The sequence below is a fragment of the Macaca nemestrina genome, chromosome 4 (assembly GCF_043159975.1).
Source record: "Macaca nemestrina isolate mMacNem1 chromosome 4, mMacNem.hap1, whole genome shotgun sequence".
NCBI lineage: Eukaryota > Metazoa > Chordata > Mammalia > Primates > Cercopithecidae > Macaca > Macaca nemestrina.
This window is the reverse complement of record NC_092128.1, coordinates 51,308,992-51,326,886: the sequence shown is the minus strand read 5'-3', so window position 1 is coordinate 51,326,886 and position 17,895 is coordinate 51,308,992. Positions and strand designations below refer to the sequence as shown.

General features: G+C 43.3%; 2 protein-coding genes across 3 annotated transcripts in view; one reads left to right on the top strand and one right to left on the bottom strand.

Moving 5' to 3' along the window:
* Positions 1-12,282, top strand: part of LOC105475299 (dihydrolipoamide dehydrogenase) — a 61,370-nt gene extending 49,088 nt beyond the window's left edge. Inside the window, exons 15-16 of one of the 2 annotated variants that reach the window (XR_011622037.1) lie at positions 1,447-9,038; positions 10,968-12,282. The gene's annotated coding sequence lies outside the window, so the exon portion shown is untranslated. Of the gene's footprint in view, positions 1-1,446 lie in introns of both variants that reach the window. The other variant, XR_983254.2, reaches the window with a different exon arrangement.
* Positions 1-17,895, bottom strand: part of LOC105475300 (laminin subunit beta 1) — an 87,414-nt gene that overhangs the window by 15,101 nt on the left and 54,418 nt on the right. The window contains exons 21-25 of the mRNA XM_011730423.3: positions 17,290-17,453; positions 15,688-15,912; positions 14,148-14,362; positions 13,350-13,446; positions 1,836-2,205 (exon numbers count right to left, since the gene is read on the bottom strand). Of these exons, the coding sequence (XP_011728725.1) occupies positions 1,836-2,205; positions 13,350-13,446; positions 14,148-14,362; positions 15,688-15,912; positions 17,290-17,453 (1,071 nt within the window). The remainder of the gene's footprint in view (positions 1-1,835; positions 2,206-13,349; positions 13,447-14,147; positions 14,363-15,687; positions 15,913-17,289; positions 17,454-17,895) is intronic.

Genomic DNA, 17,895 nt, shown 5'->3' with positions numbered 1-17,895 from the left:
ATAGTATAAAAAAACCAGGAAAATGTAAAGATGCTGAAAGGTTGGGAGCCATTAGAAAAATGACATGTAAGGCTGAGATAAAACCATAACCCAACTCAAAAAGTAATTAAAGGGATCGTTTGAAATGGTAGATTAAATTACATTTCAATGCCTTTTCCCTGAGGATAATGTACATAGTTTCTTTTTTCAGTGCTTTGCTTTTATTATTTGACTCACAGAAGGCTTTCATTTCTTCTCAGTTCTCATAAAATGATACAATTTTTTAAAACAAGCAAATCTAACATGTTTTAAAATAAGGCCACTTTGGTTCCTAAAACATGTATCGTTGGATAGTATGTTGAAAAAAGAGTAATGGAACTAGTTTCCCTGTGATTATTACAATCTGTCTAGTTAAATGAATAGTGAGGGTAGAAACAGAGCTGTTTTGGGAATGTAATCTCTCTTCTGGCAGGCTCTCAAAGGACACCAGATTTTTTCTTCCTCCCAGAGGTGCGTAAGACCCAGGCCAAGAATCATTTCCTAAATGGGCTTGCATTCGGACCATGGCCTGCCAAAACTGTGATCTCTGCACATTAGGAGGCTTAGTCTTTTCAGTGAGGTAAAATGCCTCATTAAATGCATTGTCGCCCTGCATCAGACATTTCCTAACACTCTGGCCAGCCACATGGTCTTGGGCAAAAAACCCGAGGCTTGACATCAAGGTCCAATTACTTTAAATCTAGGTCTAGGAAGGACTTCCTTCAAGTTGCTGTCTTCTGCTACTCATGTATGGTATGAGATGAAAAGTCCCTCTGGCTTCTTAGAGATGCTGATTAAAGTCTCATCACACACACAAAATGTTACTGTCATTTTGTAATATAAACACCTCAGTGTGCAGGATTTAACTATGAAGTGGTCCCCTCAGGCCTAGATGGTGAGTCTGCAGTGAAACCATAGCATCTAGGGAAGCACAGATGCCTCATACCCTTTCCTGTTTTTGTCCTTTAGCACTTAGGTTTTATTGTGCTGTTTTGGGGGTTCCTTTTTGGCAAAAAATAATTTGGCAAAAGGAATTGGGATGTTTAGGGGCAAGAGAGGGGAGGCTGGGAGAAAGGGTAGAAAAATGATCCTTGAGAAGTTCAGCATCACTCAGCTCAATTCTTTAGGCTTCCACTAACAAACACTGTCCAATCAGAGGGAAAATTACCCAGAGAAGGGGTGGGATGAGGACTTTCAGTGTAGAGCGGCTGTTATAACTAGATGAATGAAGCACTGGTCTGGTGGACTAATGGCAGAGAAGCAGAAAAAACTTGAAGTAAGGAGTCTTACTTGAGGTAATGGAATTTCCCCCATAGTAGCAATACTTAACAATTTATAGATTTTTGCAATCCTGTTGTCATTTTATATATCAATCCTTTCATTACTGCATAAGGTAATGGCATATATTATCCTACCCCTTCTCCACAGGAGAGAAAATACAGGCTCAGGAACTGAGTCAACCAAGTTCACAAGCCTAGCATCAGAGCCAAGACTCAGTTATGGATCTTTGTCTTCTAAATCCAGCATGCCTCCCATTTTACTGACTTAGAACATGATTTGCAAGGAGGAGCACTGAGTATAATGCTTGCATGTTCTGTACTGCAGCCTCCAGAAGGCTGGTCCCCATGGATGTGCCAACATTCACTCACCCAAATGCCCAGTCAAGACTGCTGGAAAATAAATGGCTCAGAATCTGTTTTCACCCACAGGACTAACCAAACCTCCTGATGGAAGCACCATGCCAGGAAATCTTTGCTGTTTATTCATAAAGCTGAAAAAATATTGTGAGTTATTCCTCTGGCTCATTAACTACTTACTCTGCCTCCTCAAAGAGATTCCCAATGTTTTTCAGTGGCTCTGCTGCGGGGCTCTGCGCCAGGATGTCTTTTATCTCGCTGATTTTCCTCTCCACCGAGTCCACAGTCTCACGGTAAGGCCCGATCACACCACTGATCTTCAAGGCCTTGGCTTTCTCCAGGAATCTGTGTGTCCTGTTGGTCAGCTCAGCAATGATCACGTCCCAGAGAGCAAAGCACTGGTGGCAGGGTGTGCAGTCAGGGAAGACCCCCGAGTACCCTCGCGTGCACTTGTCACAGCGTGAACCCTCAACACCCTCCACGCAGACACACTGGCCCGTGGACTGGTCACACTGTGGCGTCTCAATGCCCCTGGGGTCACAGTCACAGGCTAGAAGGGAAGAAGCAATGCTAGCTGATCTACTTGATCATGAACCTCAGTGACAAGATGTGCCATTTAGAATCCTCATTTCACTGTGAAAATGGGAAGGTGTCAACCATCGATGACAACTGACCAGCAGCTCAGGTAGAGACTGTAGCAGCTTCTTGTAGCACATGCGTGACTTCAATGGTTGCTAACCCCTTAGCAGTAATAATACTTTAAACAGAAATGTTTTACATGAATGACCCCATTTAACTCTCACAATAACCCCATGGGATAGGTGTTATGATAATCACTATTTCCCAGATGTGGGAACTGAGAGATTAGAGAGATTACGTAACATGCCTCAAGTCTCACTGCAAGGGAAAGGCCACGCCAGGACTCTGATTCAGTTCTTTGCAACTCTGGAGTCTGTACTCATCACCTCCGTTCTGCCTTTGCCTCCCCCTTACTAGGATTTCCCTACATACCATGTCTGTACAAACAATCTAGGTTACATCCTGCTAACATGCCACCTGGCATCGAATACATCACAAATGAGCAGCTCCTAACATACCTGACTCTATTTCGCAACAAAACATACTTGATGAAATGCAGTAAACGTGATCAAAACAAAACAAAACAAAACCCAAAGGAATTCTAAGTATCCAGTTTAAAGGCTTTTAACTAAGTATAATCTAACTTGGGGGTGTCTGCCATTGTGATGACCACTGCCAGTACTACAAGCAGAGATCTTGAGAGCCGTGCAGTCTCAGCCTCTCACAGACCCAATAGGGTTGGCACCTTATGCAAAGCCAAATGGCATAGGGTAAAATCACATGCCATACAGGACAAAATCTGTTCTTGGCCAGTAGCTGTGGCCGAGATTACTTAGCACAATGGCTGTGCCCTTGAACCCTGGCTTAGATCCCCAAATTTCAGGTGACCAAATCCTTTTTATGTCAACATCTGACATTTAAAAGTATTTATATAAGGTTTAAGTAACAAAAGGCCTTATACTAACATCTTATCACTGGGCTTCCACCCATTCTGGCAAAAGGTAGGAATACATAAAGTAATATACTATCTTATTTCTCTGACTGGATTGTGGACTCCAAGGGCAGGGGCACATCTTAAACGATTTTTCCTTTTTCAGCATCATGCAATCAGAATCCAGACGTCTTTGCCAAATGAAGCCCTAACCTTATTTTAGTCTAGGCTTGCAAGGACACTTACATACCTTTATAACAGAAAATAATCCTCCTGAAGTGCAATGTCAAGTGTGGCAAAGCACAACAGATTCATGCTTTCTCAGATTTTTTTTTTTTTTTTTTGAGACGGAGTTTTGGTCTTGTTGCCCAGGCTGGAGTGCAATGGCACAATCTCAGCTCACTGCAACCTCCGCCTCCCAGGTTCAAGCAATTCTCCTGCCTCAGCCTCCCGAGTAGCTGGGATTACAGGCATGCGCCACCACACCCAGCTAATTTTGTTTTTTGTTGTTTTTTTTTTTTAAATTAGAGACGGGGTTCCTCCATGTTGGTTAAGCTGGTGTGGAACTCCCGACCTCAGGTGATCTGCCCACCTCGGCCTCCCAAAGTGCTGGGATTACAGGCATGAGCCACTGCCTGCGGCCTTTTCTCAGATATCTGTATAAAATCTTGGGCCAATAGCTGTGATTTGGCTCTGAAAAACTTCCTTTTTTGGGGGAACAGAGTCTTGCTGTGTTGCCCAGGCTAGAATGCAATGGCACGATCTCGGCTGACTCCAACCTCCACTTCCCGGGTTCAGGCTATTCTCCTGCCTCCACCTCCTGAGTAGCTGGGACTACAGGCATGCGCCACCACACCCAGCTAATTTTTGTATTTTAAATAGAGACAGGGTTTCACCATGTTGGCCAGGATGGTCTCGATCTCTTGACCTCGTGATATGCCCACCTTGGCCTCCCGAAGTGCTGGGATTACAGGCGTGAGCCACTGCACCCAGCCTTCCTCTGAAAAACTTTCTAACGGAACATCTCCCAGAGCCAGTTATACTGAGGGTCCTGAGATCTGCTATGACATGACCATCCTTTCAACCCAGAGACATGTGTTTGTGGCCCACTCATTTGGCCCTCACCACATCCTGCCTTGTATTGCTAGTTTATCTTTTTATTGCCTTTGTTCTCCCCCTACATTCCAAGCTCTCGAGTGGCAGGTTTGAGAAGGACAGCATTGTGGTTAAGAGCATGAACTGTAGACTGAGGTTGTAAATCCTGCCTTCTCCACACCTGTTATGTGACTGTGGGTAATTAGGAAAACTGAGTCACGTCTTCCACATCTGTAAGAAGAGGTAATGATTATAACTACAGGACGGCTTTCGAGATAAAATAATTACAAAGTGCTTAGAAGAGCATCTGGTCTATAGCAAGCATTCAATAAATAAATCATTTTTATTACCGCTTTTTGTGTCCCTACAAGTGTCTGGTAGTCTTCTGCTAAGAGTGATGCTCGGTCATATTTCCATTGGATAAAGGGGAAAAACATATGTTCTGGCCATATGTTTATATGTATTTGCCAAAAAACATGATTATTCCAAAATCTGAAGTTTAGAATATTAATTCTTCAACCTTTAGGATTTTAAAACATGTAATTTCCTTAGTGCCTGGGGTTTTCGAAACCAAGACCTTAGGATTTAAAAAGTAAAACTTGGGTGTATGTTTTTCAAAAAACAGATCCTTTCCAGGCACATAAGGTATGTTTCATTTTTCTTGTTTGGGGAATATTCTCATAATGAATCAGGAAGCTGCTCAAACCGTGGATAACTTTAATAATGATCCATAGACCATCAGTTCTATAGGTGTTCCTTGAGAAAAGTATCCCATTATGAGAAATTCTGTATCCTTATCTTGAAGATTAAAAACAAGTGTCAGCATATTATAGACTCAGAAGAGTTCTGCAGGAAAAACTTGTTTTACATTGTTTTTATCCAGTTGTATGCCAAAGTCATTTGACCGTGAGATCTTTTCTTAGTGGAAGTCAATGCCAGTGACACCAAGAGAAATAATGAGAAAGGCTTGGGAAAACCACTACATTAATCAATTTCTGAGATTAGGAAGAACTTAGATAACTTACAAATAACTTAAAGAACTTACTACCTTAAGAGTTTATGTTGTTTAGATTTTAGAAATAGATTTCCATTATCATTTGGTAAAATTTAGTCATCTTCCAGAAAGCTAAAAGTTACCCGAGTCACCTGGGTCCTCAGCTCTCAAACTTGGGTAGGTATCAGAATCACCTGGAAGGTTCATTAAAAAACAGATTGCTTCTCCACTCTCCTCCCATCCCCCCGTTCTGATTTAGTAGGTCTGGGTGGGGCCCAGAATTATTTTTGTTTCTAAGTTCCCAGGAGATACTGATGTTTAGAGTCATGAGACCCTGTTTTGTGGAGCACTGACTGTTACTTTCCCAGCTGTTTCTGCCCGCCTTCTGTAAGAGAGAAAAAGAGCATGTGCGTGTGTGTATGTATGTGTGTCTGTGTGTGTGGAGAAAGAGATACCTTCAAAGGGTGGCGCTGGAGCAGAATCATGACTTTGGAAGTTCACCAATGTAGGCTGATGCACAAATCTCAGGACTTACATAACAGAGGAAGAAGTGATGCCATTTGTAATAAAACTACGTTGTCTGCCCTTGCCCTGCAGGGCCCAGCCAGTGGTCAGGGGGAGGCAGCCCTCTGGGGCCTACTCACCCTTATCTCCCTTAGGCTTCACACAATTGAGGCAGAGCTGCATGCTGCTTGTAGTTTGCTTAGACAATTATTTATTTCCCATAGATGATGCAAAGGTACACCTTTGTTCAGTCCTAAATATTAGGTTTTTGGTGGATTCATGCTTGGGGCAAGGGATGCCTGCATATATTGATTTATTTTTAATTTCTCTGATCATTTTTCATTTATTTCATTGCTAAAGGCATGTCTCGCTCCCATTCTGTCACAGGCATCTTTAAGGGGAAAACAGCCCAACCCTGAAAGACTTTAAAGGCAGATAAGGCTTCCCTCTTTATCTGGCCAAGGGAAATTAGCCTGGGCAAGAGTTCCAATGAGTCAGCAGAGCTTCGGCTCTCTCCAGAAGTCAACCACCAGTTCAGCCCAGCTGACCAACATTCCTTTCTCCCAACTGAAAAGTAAACCATCAAATCTCACAGATGACTGGATTGCAGTCTCATTATTGAAAAAGTTGGTCCTGACTCTCCGGGAAGGGCACCAAATAACTAGTCTCAAATGCACCTGGTTTTGATTTCAAGCTGAAGCCCCTGGTCATGTGCTTCCCTCCCTGGCTATTGAATTTCCAGAATTGCTTCTCTTGGGATCACCTAAGAGGCAGGCACCAGAAGGCCCACATTTTACAACCTTGTAAAAAGACCCCCTCCACTTCAAGAATATTTTCAGTGAAACTCCCACACTCAGGTGGCTGAAGCGGAAAGGTCAGTTCACACTTGACAAATTAGTAAAACTTCATAGACTAATGTATGGAGGAGATTCTCCCATCATCTCACACACCCACCAGGATCTGAAAAACTGTGAACTGACTATTCAGGCTGCCGTTGACGAGGTCCAGTGGGGTTTCTTCTCTCTTAAGAGAAAGGAGTCAGAATCCAAATGACCTGGATAAAGCACAGCCTTATTTTAAGAAATAGGATTACTTGGCAGAGAATCAGAAACTTTCTCTTGGAAAGGAGAGCATATATAGCAAAAGTTGTTGCCTAATCTTTAAGATGAACAAATAATAAAAATAGTATTTTTTAAATATTCATTTTAACAAGCTGTAATAATTCGACTTTCATCTGTGAATACACTCTCTGTTCTGTGGTCAGTAGGCTTCCTCTATTTTTAGTAAGTTTTCTTATCATTTCAAACATAATTTTTAAGAGGTAGGTAAATGAAAGCTATTGTACTGATTTTTCAAGATATGAAGGCCCAGAGGAGAACACTAGCAAGTCAATGCCAGAATGGGAAATAGTCTATGTACGCATTTATCACATAGACTTATATTGCCTGCTTCCTTTACATCCTTCCCTCTGCTCCTCAAGACCTTCCTGTGCCCACTGAATGAAGTCTACCCTCAATGGCCTGGCACTGAAGGCTTCGCACAGTCTGGTGAAACCAAATCTCTCCGTGACTCTCCAGCTGAGACTGTTTCCTGAGGGCACCTCCCAGAGCTGTATTGTCCTTTAGCTAGGATGACAATTTCCTCTCAATATCAACTGTCAACGAGTAGCCCCTAGGCTTGTGGAAAGAGCTGGGACAGGAGGCCACATAGGCCTGGCTTCAGATCCCAGTTCTTTCCTCACTCGGGATAAGCCTTTGGGCAAGTCCGTTAACCTCTCTGAGTCTGAGATTAGACAATTGTGAAATGGGGATGATACCCCCATAGGTTGTTTGTTGCAAGGATAAAATTAAGAATACTTACATAATATGCCTAAAAGTGCTTGGCACTCAGCACATTCTCTGTAGATGGCCACTAGAGCTAATCTTTTCTGCAAACCCTTCTCTAATGACTCCAGTTACTACTGATCTTCTTCTGACAATTGGAAGTTTGTACCACTTACTTTCTGCTATCTTTTTACTTCATTTTATGTACCTCATGTCCCCAAATAGCCTGCAAGTGGCAGAACAGTATCAGCTGCTCTCTCTGTGTCCACTCCCCACTCCACACCATTGGTCACTCAGTGTTAGGCTTATTAGCCTCCTTTCTGTTGGAAACTTAAATTTGCCTTGGGACAGAGAAAGTGCTACACCCTAAGATTCAGGTAATGGGGTTCTCTTCTGCCATGGACCTTGCCTCAAAGCAACATGGGACTCCAGGATCTGCTGCAATGCCAAGAAGTTTACTTATACTTTAGGCATTTCTATTTACTAAAAGCAAGGGCAATTTAAATAATTTTTATCTCTTACATGGGATTTTCTTTTTTCTGACATTCTCTTCTATCCTTTTCCCTTTTTGGCCCCAGTAATATAACTTCAATTTTGGAATGAAAGTTGGGGGATGAATATAATTTCATCTGCAGAAATGAGCTGCCTGTCTAGCACAGAGGTCATCAAGTTTTAATGTAAAAGTTGAAATAGTAGATCTTTCCAGCTTTCAGGCCATTCTGTCTCTGTCATGATGACTTGACTCTGGCATTGCTGTCCACAAGCAGCCAGGGAAAATACATAAACAAGTGGGTGTAAAACTTTATTAACCACTATGGGCAGGGGGCTGGATTTGGCCTCTGCCTGTGGTCTGCCCAGTTCTGGTCTAGCCTACCACTTCTGAGGACACATTCTGCAATTAGGATTATGTAAGACAAGACTTCACTCTACTTTGACAGTATTTATAGTTCTCCAAAGAATCGAATGAAGTCTGATTTTGTGAGTCATAATGGAAATATTAAGGTGGGTGGTTGTGAAAGAAATCCCAACATTAGAAAATACAGGCATTCTAAAGATTAATGTCTGGGCAAAAGAACACACTGTGTTTTTCTACTAAAAAACACGAAATGAGAAACAAGCATGGTGGGGAAGTGGCCACTACCCAAAGCTTCTTGAGTATGCCCCACATTTACAGTTTGCCTGGGTTTAGAGACACTGCCCTTTTCCAAGAGCCAGAGGCCCCAAATGGAAACTTTACCCTTCCTTTTTGCTGTCTATGAATCAACAGAAAGATTCCTCCTGTGACCCTTGGACTCCTGAGGAGGACAATGCAGCGCTCCAGGCTGTTTTCTCCAGCACGTTCATGGTGGGTGGATGAGATTCCCTCTCCATCCCAGCACAGTGGTGGGCTTGTTCAGGCTTGGCACGATGGGCCAACAGCCCCAACCCGCCTGGACAATAGGAACATTCAACAATCTGTAAGTTGGAGGCTCAACTCATTTGTCTTTTATATAACTACATTCTTTTTTTCCATAAGGGGAATACTTAGCTAGGACTTAAATCTTTCTATAAGTGTATTGTTAGCTAGTTGGCACCAGAAAGTCTAAATTTATGCCCTCTAACAAACCAATTCAACTGAAAACATATTTGTCAAGCAATTACATAATTGGAGAAAAGAGCTGATGTTCTTTTTGCATAGTTCCATCTAATTTTGAATGACACCTCTTCTTGCCCCTGCTGATTTCTGGGCCCATCCCTTCAGAAAGCCCCTGTCCTCCTGTTTCTATTCGTGAATGCATTCCAGCACAAACAGAACCATAAGCCTTGTCTGCCTCTGCATCTTGGCCCCTACCTTCACAGGCCACACTGGTCCTACTCCTGTTGCCACCCTATATGTACCAGGCCCCTAGATGGCCATGAATCAATCCCCCATTGTCCACTCAAATCAATTCTCACCCTCTCTGGGTACTTTGTAGGTTATGAGCAAAAAGAGTGCCAAAAGCATTGAGGATCCAACGCTTTCTCTGTCTGACAGACTGCCTTAAGCACTGTGGGACATTTATTATCCTTGGCTCCTGCATACCTAGTGCCTGTAGCAACGACCCCATTATGGTGATGACCCAAAATACTCCCCTCCTCCCAAATTTCCAGATGTCCCCACCCCAGCTCAGCCACTGTGGGCACAAAGGAGGGATAATGTCTACTTTAACACCCCAAAGAAAGATGCCCTAACATTTTATATCTTTTTTTTTTTTTTTTTTTTTTTTGAGACAGAGCCTTGCTCTGTCACCCAGGCTGGAGTATAATGGCACGATCTCTGCTCACTGCAACCTCTGCCTCCTGGGTTCAAGTGATTCTCATGCCTCAGCCTCCCGAGTAGCCAGGATTATAGGTGTGCACCACCACGCCTGATTAATTTTTGTATTTTTAGTAGAGATGGGGTTTCACCATGTTGGTCAGGCTGGTCTCGAACTCCTGACCTTCAGTGATCCTCCTGCCTTGGCCTCCCAAAGTGCTGGGATTACAGGTGTCAGCCACCGTGCCCAGCTAACATTTTATAACTTTCAATTGCCAAAGTTTGCAATGAGGTCAGCTGCCTTCACCCCATATTTTAACACTTTGGGGAAAGAGGATTTCTGGTCTTCCATGAAAAAAAAAAAACAACCTAAAGATAAGGTTGGAGAGATGACAATGTAGTGGGAAGACAAGGGGAAAAGGGAACACCTAGATCTAGAACCTGGAAGTATCTCTTAGGGTGTTTTCACTTGTGCTCACCTGGAGCTTCTAATACTTCCGGAGGGCTTGAAACCAACTTTTTCTTGCTGGTGTGAGCTGACTGGGTGTCAATACTAGGGTCACAAATATGAATGATACATACATATAAATGCAGAGAGGATTGGAAAGATTCCTACCAAGCTGAGTAAAAAGAGGAGTATACTGGGTGGGGGAGATGAGAAGAGACTTTGTTTTCTTCTAATACAGGAGGTACCAATTGCTTGAAGTGAATGCAGGCAGCCTGGCTCCAGGACCTATACTCTTTGCTATGGGATCTCTTCATCTGTCTGCATCCCTGCTGCCCTTATGCCACTGGGATCAGCCAACACAATGGGCAAACCATAAAGCCAGGTGATCTTTGTAGTTCCTCCATTAACTATGATTATCTATGATTATCTTACAGAAAAAAAGGAAATGCCAAAGGGAAAAGCAAAAAGGAACAGACATATCCAGTTTCAATACATTCTCTTTAAACAAACCAGGTTTATTTGCAGAATACTGTGTTTCTGTTTTTTATTGCTTGTTTGCTTTTCCTGATGAAAAGTTTCTTACCTAACGAGCTGACCTTTCTTCTGGATAAAATGAACAAAGAAGTTGGCGAACAATGATGCCATGAATCTTACTCTTTGCAGAGTTTCTAAAACAGGATCTAACTTTCGACCCAAACAAGTTGACAAGGTTCCTATAAGCCACAATTTCTCCGGCAGATTTAGAGGCGAAAGTTTAAAGAGAAGATAAAAGGGTAAGGAGTAAAGTTCTAAGGACCACATGCACAACTCTCCGATTGACTCTGACTCTGGGTAGCAGGCCTTGCCTGCTAACAAAGCTAAGATGGAGCCAAAGGTCAGAAAGCTTTGGCAGAGAAAGCTATTTTGCCAATGACACATGCTGACAGAATCAGGGTATGAGCAACGATAGAGGCATTATCTGGAAAAAATCAAGCTTTGGGGCATTACAAGTTTGAGGAATTTAACAGAGTAGTGATTACAGCCCTGGAAAAACCAGATTTTAAGCAGAGTTTTACTTTCAAGAGACATCTTGGAGAAACTGGTCCACTGGATTTCAATACCTTCTTATGGAAGTGGGGATGTCAGATCTCATTAAGAACCAAATTTGGAGAATGATGAAAGAAAAGTACTTGTTTATTGACATAGCAAACATCATCCCCACTGTGAAACAAACATTAATCTAAGAGGTCCATACAAACCCTTCTGGCTAAGCATCGACTTAAAACTCAAATCCTATCTAATTTGTTCTGATCTTGCCCACTGACCTTTCTCTGCTGTTAAGGAACAGATGGGTTTGCACCCTGAAGGAACACAGTTTCTAGGTTCCTGACCTTCTATACTGAATGAGTTGCCAACTTGAAGATCTGTATTATTTCTTGCTGTAGTTGTGTCCAAAAAAATAAAACAGTCATTTAAAAAATTTAAGAGTCCTGGCCGGGCACAGTGGCTCATGCCTGTAATTCCAGCACTTTGGGAGGCCAAAGCAGGAGGATCATAAGGTTAGGAGTTCGAGACCAGCCTAACATGGTGAAACCCTATCTCTACTAAAAATACAAAAATTAGCCAGGCATGGTGGTGTGTGCCTGTAATCCTAGCTATTTCGGAGGCTGAGGCAGGAGAATCGCTTGAACCCGGGAGGCAGAGGTTGCAGTGAGCTGAGATTGTGCCACTGCGCTCCAGCCTGGGTGACAGAGCGAGACTTCGTCTCAAAAAATAAAAAATAAAAAAATTTAAGAGTCCAACAGAGACCTATAATTTCAGATGTGCAACAAATATATACCAAAGAGTACATAAGAAACTACAGAAAATATTTATCCATAATGATCAATTAAAAACAGGGAAGAAAATCAAGTAGGAAAGAAAGAATATAAAAACAGAATTGCAACAGCCTGTTCAATCCTTTCCATAAATACTTTAAGATCTGAAAAATGATTTTCCAGGTCAAAAAAATTGCAATGCCATAAAAATCAAGCAGTCCTTATGATTCACTTAATTTTAACAAGTTTTTGCTCGTAAGAAAATGTCAGGTTTTTTTGGTTTGTTTTTTTAACATAAGCCTAGATGAAAATCTGGGCTTTATTCACATGTAACTGACTTGGAGCCCCTACCGTACATACCTTTGTTGTGCACGAAGTCTCTATGACATTGCCCTCCAGTCTTCACTAGTGGGGATGTTATCTTACGCACATACGCCAAGAGCTTAAACTGTCAGCAAAGTCTAGTTGATCCAATGAATCCAGTGATCTTTTTTTTTTTTTTTTTTTTTTGAGACGGAGTCTCGCTCTGTCGCCCAGACTGGAGTGCAGTGGCCGGATCTCAGCTCACTGCAAGCTCCACCTCCCGGGTTCCCGCCATTCTCCTGCCTCAGCCTCCCGAGTAGCTGGGACTACAGGCACCCGCCACCTCGCCCGGCTAGTTTTTTTGTATTTTTAGTAGAGACGGGGTTTCACCATGTTAGCCAGGATGGTATCAATCTCCTGACCCCGTGATCCGCCCATCTCGGTCTCCCAAAGTGCTGGGATTACAGGCTTGAGCCACCACGGCCGGCCTTCAGTGATCTTACTAGGATAACCATTTACCTCTTGTGCCATCAAGGAAGTTGGCCACAAAATACTGTTCAGAGGGGGTAAAAAGTCACTTTGCCAAACATGGTTCATATGGTCCCACTTTGGTTAAAAGTATTCTAAAAAGCAGCTGTGTATTTATGGTGTGTGTGTGTGTGCGTGTGTGTGTGCTTGCTTACAGACACACAGAAACAAACTTTATCCCAGGGTATGGGGCCGGGAGAGTATGCACATCCACTCTTGATTACCTATACTTATGGGCAGGGCTAGATTTGTTAGATTGTTTTTTAAACAATCAGTGTTAATTTATTTTTGCAATTAAATACAGGTTCTTATCGACACATTAATTTGTACTGTGTTTTATAATTTACAGAAGGCTCTTGCAGAAACCCTGTTCCCTCCACTCTCTGATGAAGTCAACGCGAGAACGCCCGCACCTCACCTCGGCACTCCACGTCAGGGTCTCCCCAGAAGAGTTCCTGGCACTCGCTGCAGGTGCGGCCTCCAAACCCAGGCATGCACTGGCACTGCCCTGTGAACTGTGGCCAGAACACAGACCTTAGTCAAGCAGGCTTCAGGCCAGAAGCCAGTTGTCATCTTTTTTTTCTAGCTGCCAGTTAGAAGTAGGAATGAACTGTTCACCGGAGAAGGTCTCCATTGACTAGGAAAAGGGACTTCTGCTTCGATCGTAGGTGTCGAGAGCCCCATGCCAGCATCTAAGTGCTCTTTTGCAGCGGGGCTTGGAAAGGTCTGTGGCATATTATTGTTTATTTACCTGTTCCCTCACTTTTATCCTCACAGATCAGCCACAATCCTGGGCCACCTTTGACTCGCCTGACTTAGGGAGTATGTCCTCCTTAGTATGTGTCAGGAAACAACAGCACTTTTTACAATGCTGGGTATGGCTAATTGGTTCCTTTCAAGTTGAGAAGCTAAGAAAAAAGTCTGCTTCAGCGGCCAGCTACTGAAGAGAAGAAGAGAAATAGCACACCCTTGTCTATTCTTATGTGAGTCTGCATCTGCAGCTGGGACCCTCTATTGAAATGCTATGGGTGTGTCTGATGGGGAGTCTGTGCACAGTTATGTAGACCCAGCCAAGGGGTACAAATGAGGGCTGAGATCCAGGCCACGCTGTGTTTGCCAAGCCATGTGCCCTGGGGCCTCGCTGTAACTGGGGCAAAGTCACCATAAGCTGACCCCTGGGCTCCTAAAGGCATCATCCCCAGCAGCAGTCCCTCACCTCATTGCAAGATGGCCCGAAGGAATGAGCAGCGTTGCAGTTGCATGGGTCACAGCCAGTGCCACTGGCCAGCTGCCAGGTATTAGGTGCACAGCGGTCACAGTTCTGCCCGATCACATTAGGAAGACACAAGCACTGACCAGTGGCTTTGTCGCACTGGCAGTCAGAGCCGTTACAGTGCTCTTCCACGGTGCCCAGGTAATTACAGACACACTCTGAAAAAGAATATCACATTTACTTATTGTCACACTCCCAAATACACAGGCATGCAGAGACGTTAGCCACATCTAAACTCTAAGATGTTCCCACTTCAGATCCTGACCTTGAAATGCAAAGAAGGAAAGAAATGGAGGTGATTCAAAAAGAAAGCTAAAATTATTGTTGTTTAGAAGTTCTCATGATATCTTACACAGTTCTGACATTTCCCAGATACACACAATGATACATTTCACCTAAAAGTATGTTCAAAATACACAGATTTGACAAGATGCTGGTGAGTCATTTTAAAATTGAAGGTTTAACTGGAAATAATAAAAAAAAAATGCCAGTGGGAATTGAGATATCTAATAATTTCAAACTCTTGGCAGGGAACAGCAGTAATAAACGTGTCGGACATAGCAGGTAAAAGCCCTTTAAGCTACTAAGGCTTTAAGGAATCCAGTCCTGCTGGTCGCTAGCATTCCACACATGTTTGTATAAACAAAGCCAGGAGCCTGGGGGCTGTGCAGCTGCAGCAGGAGGAAATGCTAGTTGATCTCTTGATAAGAGAGAAACAAAGAGTTCCAAAAGAGAAATGTTAGAGATGCTACTTCTTTCTCTTCCTTAAGCTGGAAGGCTCTATTCCATCAATGCAACTAGAAAAGGTGGGACCACAGTGGGTATTTAGGATTTCAAAGTCCATCCAACCAGCAAGTTCATGGGCAAAGCATACCATCAGTACCCTCTACTGGATGCCATTTATCATGGGGACAGCTACATGGTTTTTCTTTCCTGTTATCTCTCCCAGGCACCAAGTCACATCTTGAGACCTCAGTCCTGCTAGAAAGTGTGGATATAAAGAAAAAAATAAACATGGCCTGGCGCAATGCCTCACGCCTGTAATCCCAGCACTTTGGAAGGCTGAGGTGGGTAGATCACCTGAGGTCAGGAGTTTGAGTCCAACATGACCAACATGGTGAAACCTCGTCTCTATTAAAAATACAAAAATTAGCTGGGCATGGCGGCAGGTGCCTGTAATCCCAGCTACTTGAGAGGCAGAGGTTGTAGTAAGCTGAGATCATGCCGTTGCACTCCAGCCTGGGCGACACAGTGAGACTCTGTCTCAAAAAAAAAAAAAGAAAAAATGGAAAGAAAAGAAAAAGTGAAAGAGAAAAAAAATTTGGTCTCATCTTTCCTTAGTTGAAAGTGAAATTTTACCTCTCTGAACAAATGTTTTCCCACGTGAAATAAATACAGGAAGAATAAAATCTGCTGGTAATAATAATAATAATAAAAGGTGGGAGTCATTGTAAGGAGCAGGCAGAATAAATGTGCATCTTACTTCGACAGTCCTGCCGGAGGGCGTCACCATAGTATCCAAACCGGCAGAACTGACAGTGTTCCCCTTCGGTGTGGTACAGGCACTTGAGGCACCTCCCGGTCTCCTTGTCACAGGCTTCTGGGTCTGTCGTGTCAATGTTGTTGTGACACTGGCAAGGCTGACACAACCCCCCAACTTCCGATGGATTGCCAAAGAATCCTGAGGCACAGTCGTCACATCTGGAACCTGTCACCCAATAAAACCAAGCACAAGATGTTTAGCTTATTGACCAAAAGCTCCCCAGTGCACAGACACTCATGCCTAGAGACAGCTGACTGTGGCAGTGCTTCATCTCCACTGCGCGATTTACAGAGCCCAGGGTGATCGCATCCGAAGGGGAAAGAATAGGCTTGAATTGTGAGGGGGAGGCAGTATTACTTTCAGTGGCAAAGACCACAGTCACTTTTGCGCCAATCTAATATTTTGTAGCCTCTAACAGTGCTGCAGCTGCCTCAGAGGCCACAGCGGGTATGGACAGTTATGAGAAGGGTCCTAGCACATGGGACTTTAGCTTCTGAGCACACAGGGTGGAAGCAAACTAACAAACAATGTGAAGTGTAGCTTCATGTTAAAATCCTAATCCAAGGATTACATTTTTTTAAGAGATGGGGCCTTTCTTTATCACCCAGGCTGGAATGCAGTGACATGATAATAGCTCACTGCAGCCTTGAATTCCTGGGTTCTAGGAATTCTCCCGCCTCAGCTTTCCCAGCAGCTGGGACTACAGGTTTGCAGCACTACACCTGACTAATTTTGTAAATTTTTTTTTTTTTTTTTTTGGAGAGATGGTGTCTTACCATCTTGCCCACGCTGGTCTGTAACTCCTGGGCTCAAGCAATCCGCCTGCCTCAGCCTCCCAAAGTGCTGCAACTACAGGCATGAGCCACCACATATGGCCTAATTCAAGAATTACAGAGACTGAAAAGTTACCACTCCTCTGTGAGCAACCTGAAAAATGAGATCTTTAATGATGACCAATTTCCCTAAGAAATGCTGAAAGTATATGCAAAAAACATTTACTGAGCTACATATAAGCATAAGTAGTATTTGTAACAGTGGCTTCAAGGATGAAATAAAAGGGAGTTTTTTACAACCCAGCTAGAGTCATTGAATCTTGGTAGATAATGTGAGTATCATAACAGTGAAGAATATATTCAGCCATCTGGTGATTCCCTGGATGATATTCTTTTCTTTCTTCTGACCACTATTTGGTCACACAGCTTTGAGATACTTTTGCTAGGAGTTGGATAAAGAAAGGCAGTAGTAAAATGTAAGTTAATCTTTCTAATGTTTAATAACAGAAAAGTATTCCACAGGGTTTCCAGATTTTCACGAGCTTGCTCTCCTGCTTTGTGTTATAACATTCTTATCAGAGGCTCATGAATTGACTCTACCCTATGTGTCAAATAGGAAAAGAGCATCTCTTCTAACTTTAATTTTAAATTAAAGATTATAAAAGTGGACTTAATTGGTTCACTTTGCATCTTTTTTTCTCATTAACAATAAACTCATAAAGACATCTTTTCCTCCCTCTTTGCTTCCCAAAGTCTGCACACGACTTACCAATGTATCCAGGATCACAAACACAGGCAAGCTGTAAAGTAACAGGATCTTGGTAGCAGCTCCTGGCAAACTGGCGTCCACTGTCGGGACCATCGGGGCAAGGGCAAGGGCGGCAGTGATCTCCTGACCCAATGATGGGGTCGCCATAGTAACCAGCCAAGCACCTGCATCAGTCACAGAAGAGAGCAGGCCATGATCCCACAGTTCTAAGAAACCTGTTCCAAGGAAAGTCTTGAAAACTGTCCTGTTTGGGCACACTCTTCTCCACTCACTTTTTCTTTTTCTTTTTTTGAGTCAAAGTCTTGCTCTGTCACACAGGCTGGAGTGGCGCTATATCAGCTCAATGCAACCTGTTTTCCGGGTTCAAGTGATTCTCCTGCCTCAGCCTCCCAAGTAGCTGGGACTACAGGCACATGCCACCACACCCGGCTAAATTTTTTTTGTTTTTTAGATGGAATCTCGCTCTGTTGCCAGGCTGGAGTGCAGTGGCACGATCTCAGCACAGTGCAACCTCCACCTCCCGGTTCAAGCGATTCTCCTGCCTCAGCCTCCCGAGTAGCTGGGATTACAGGCACCCGCCACCATACCTGGCTAATTTTTGTATTT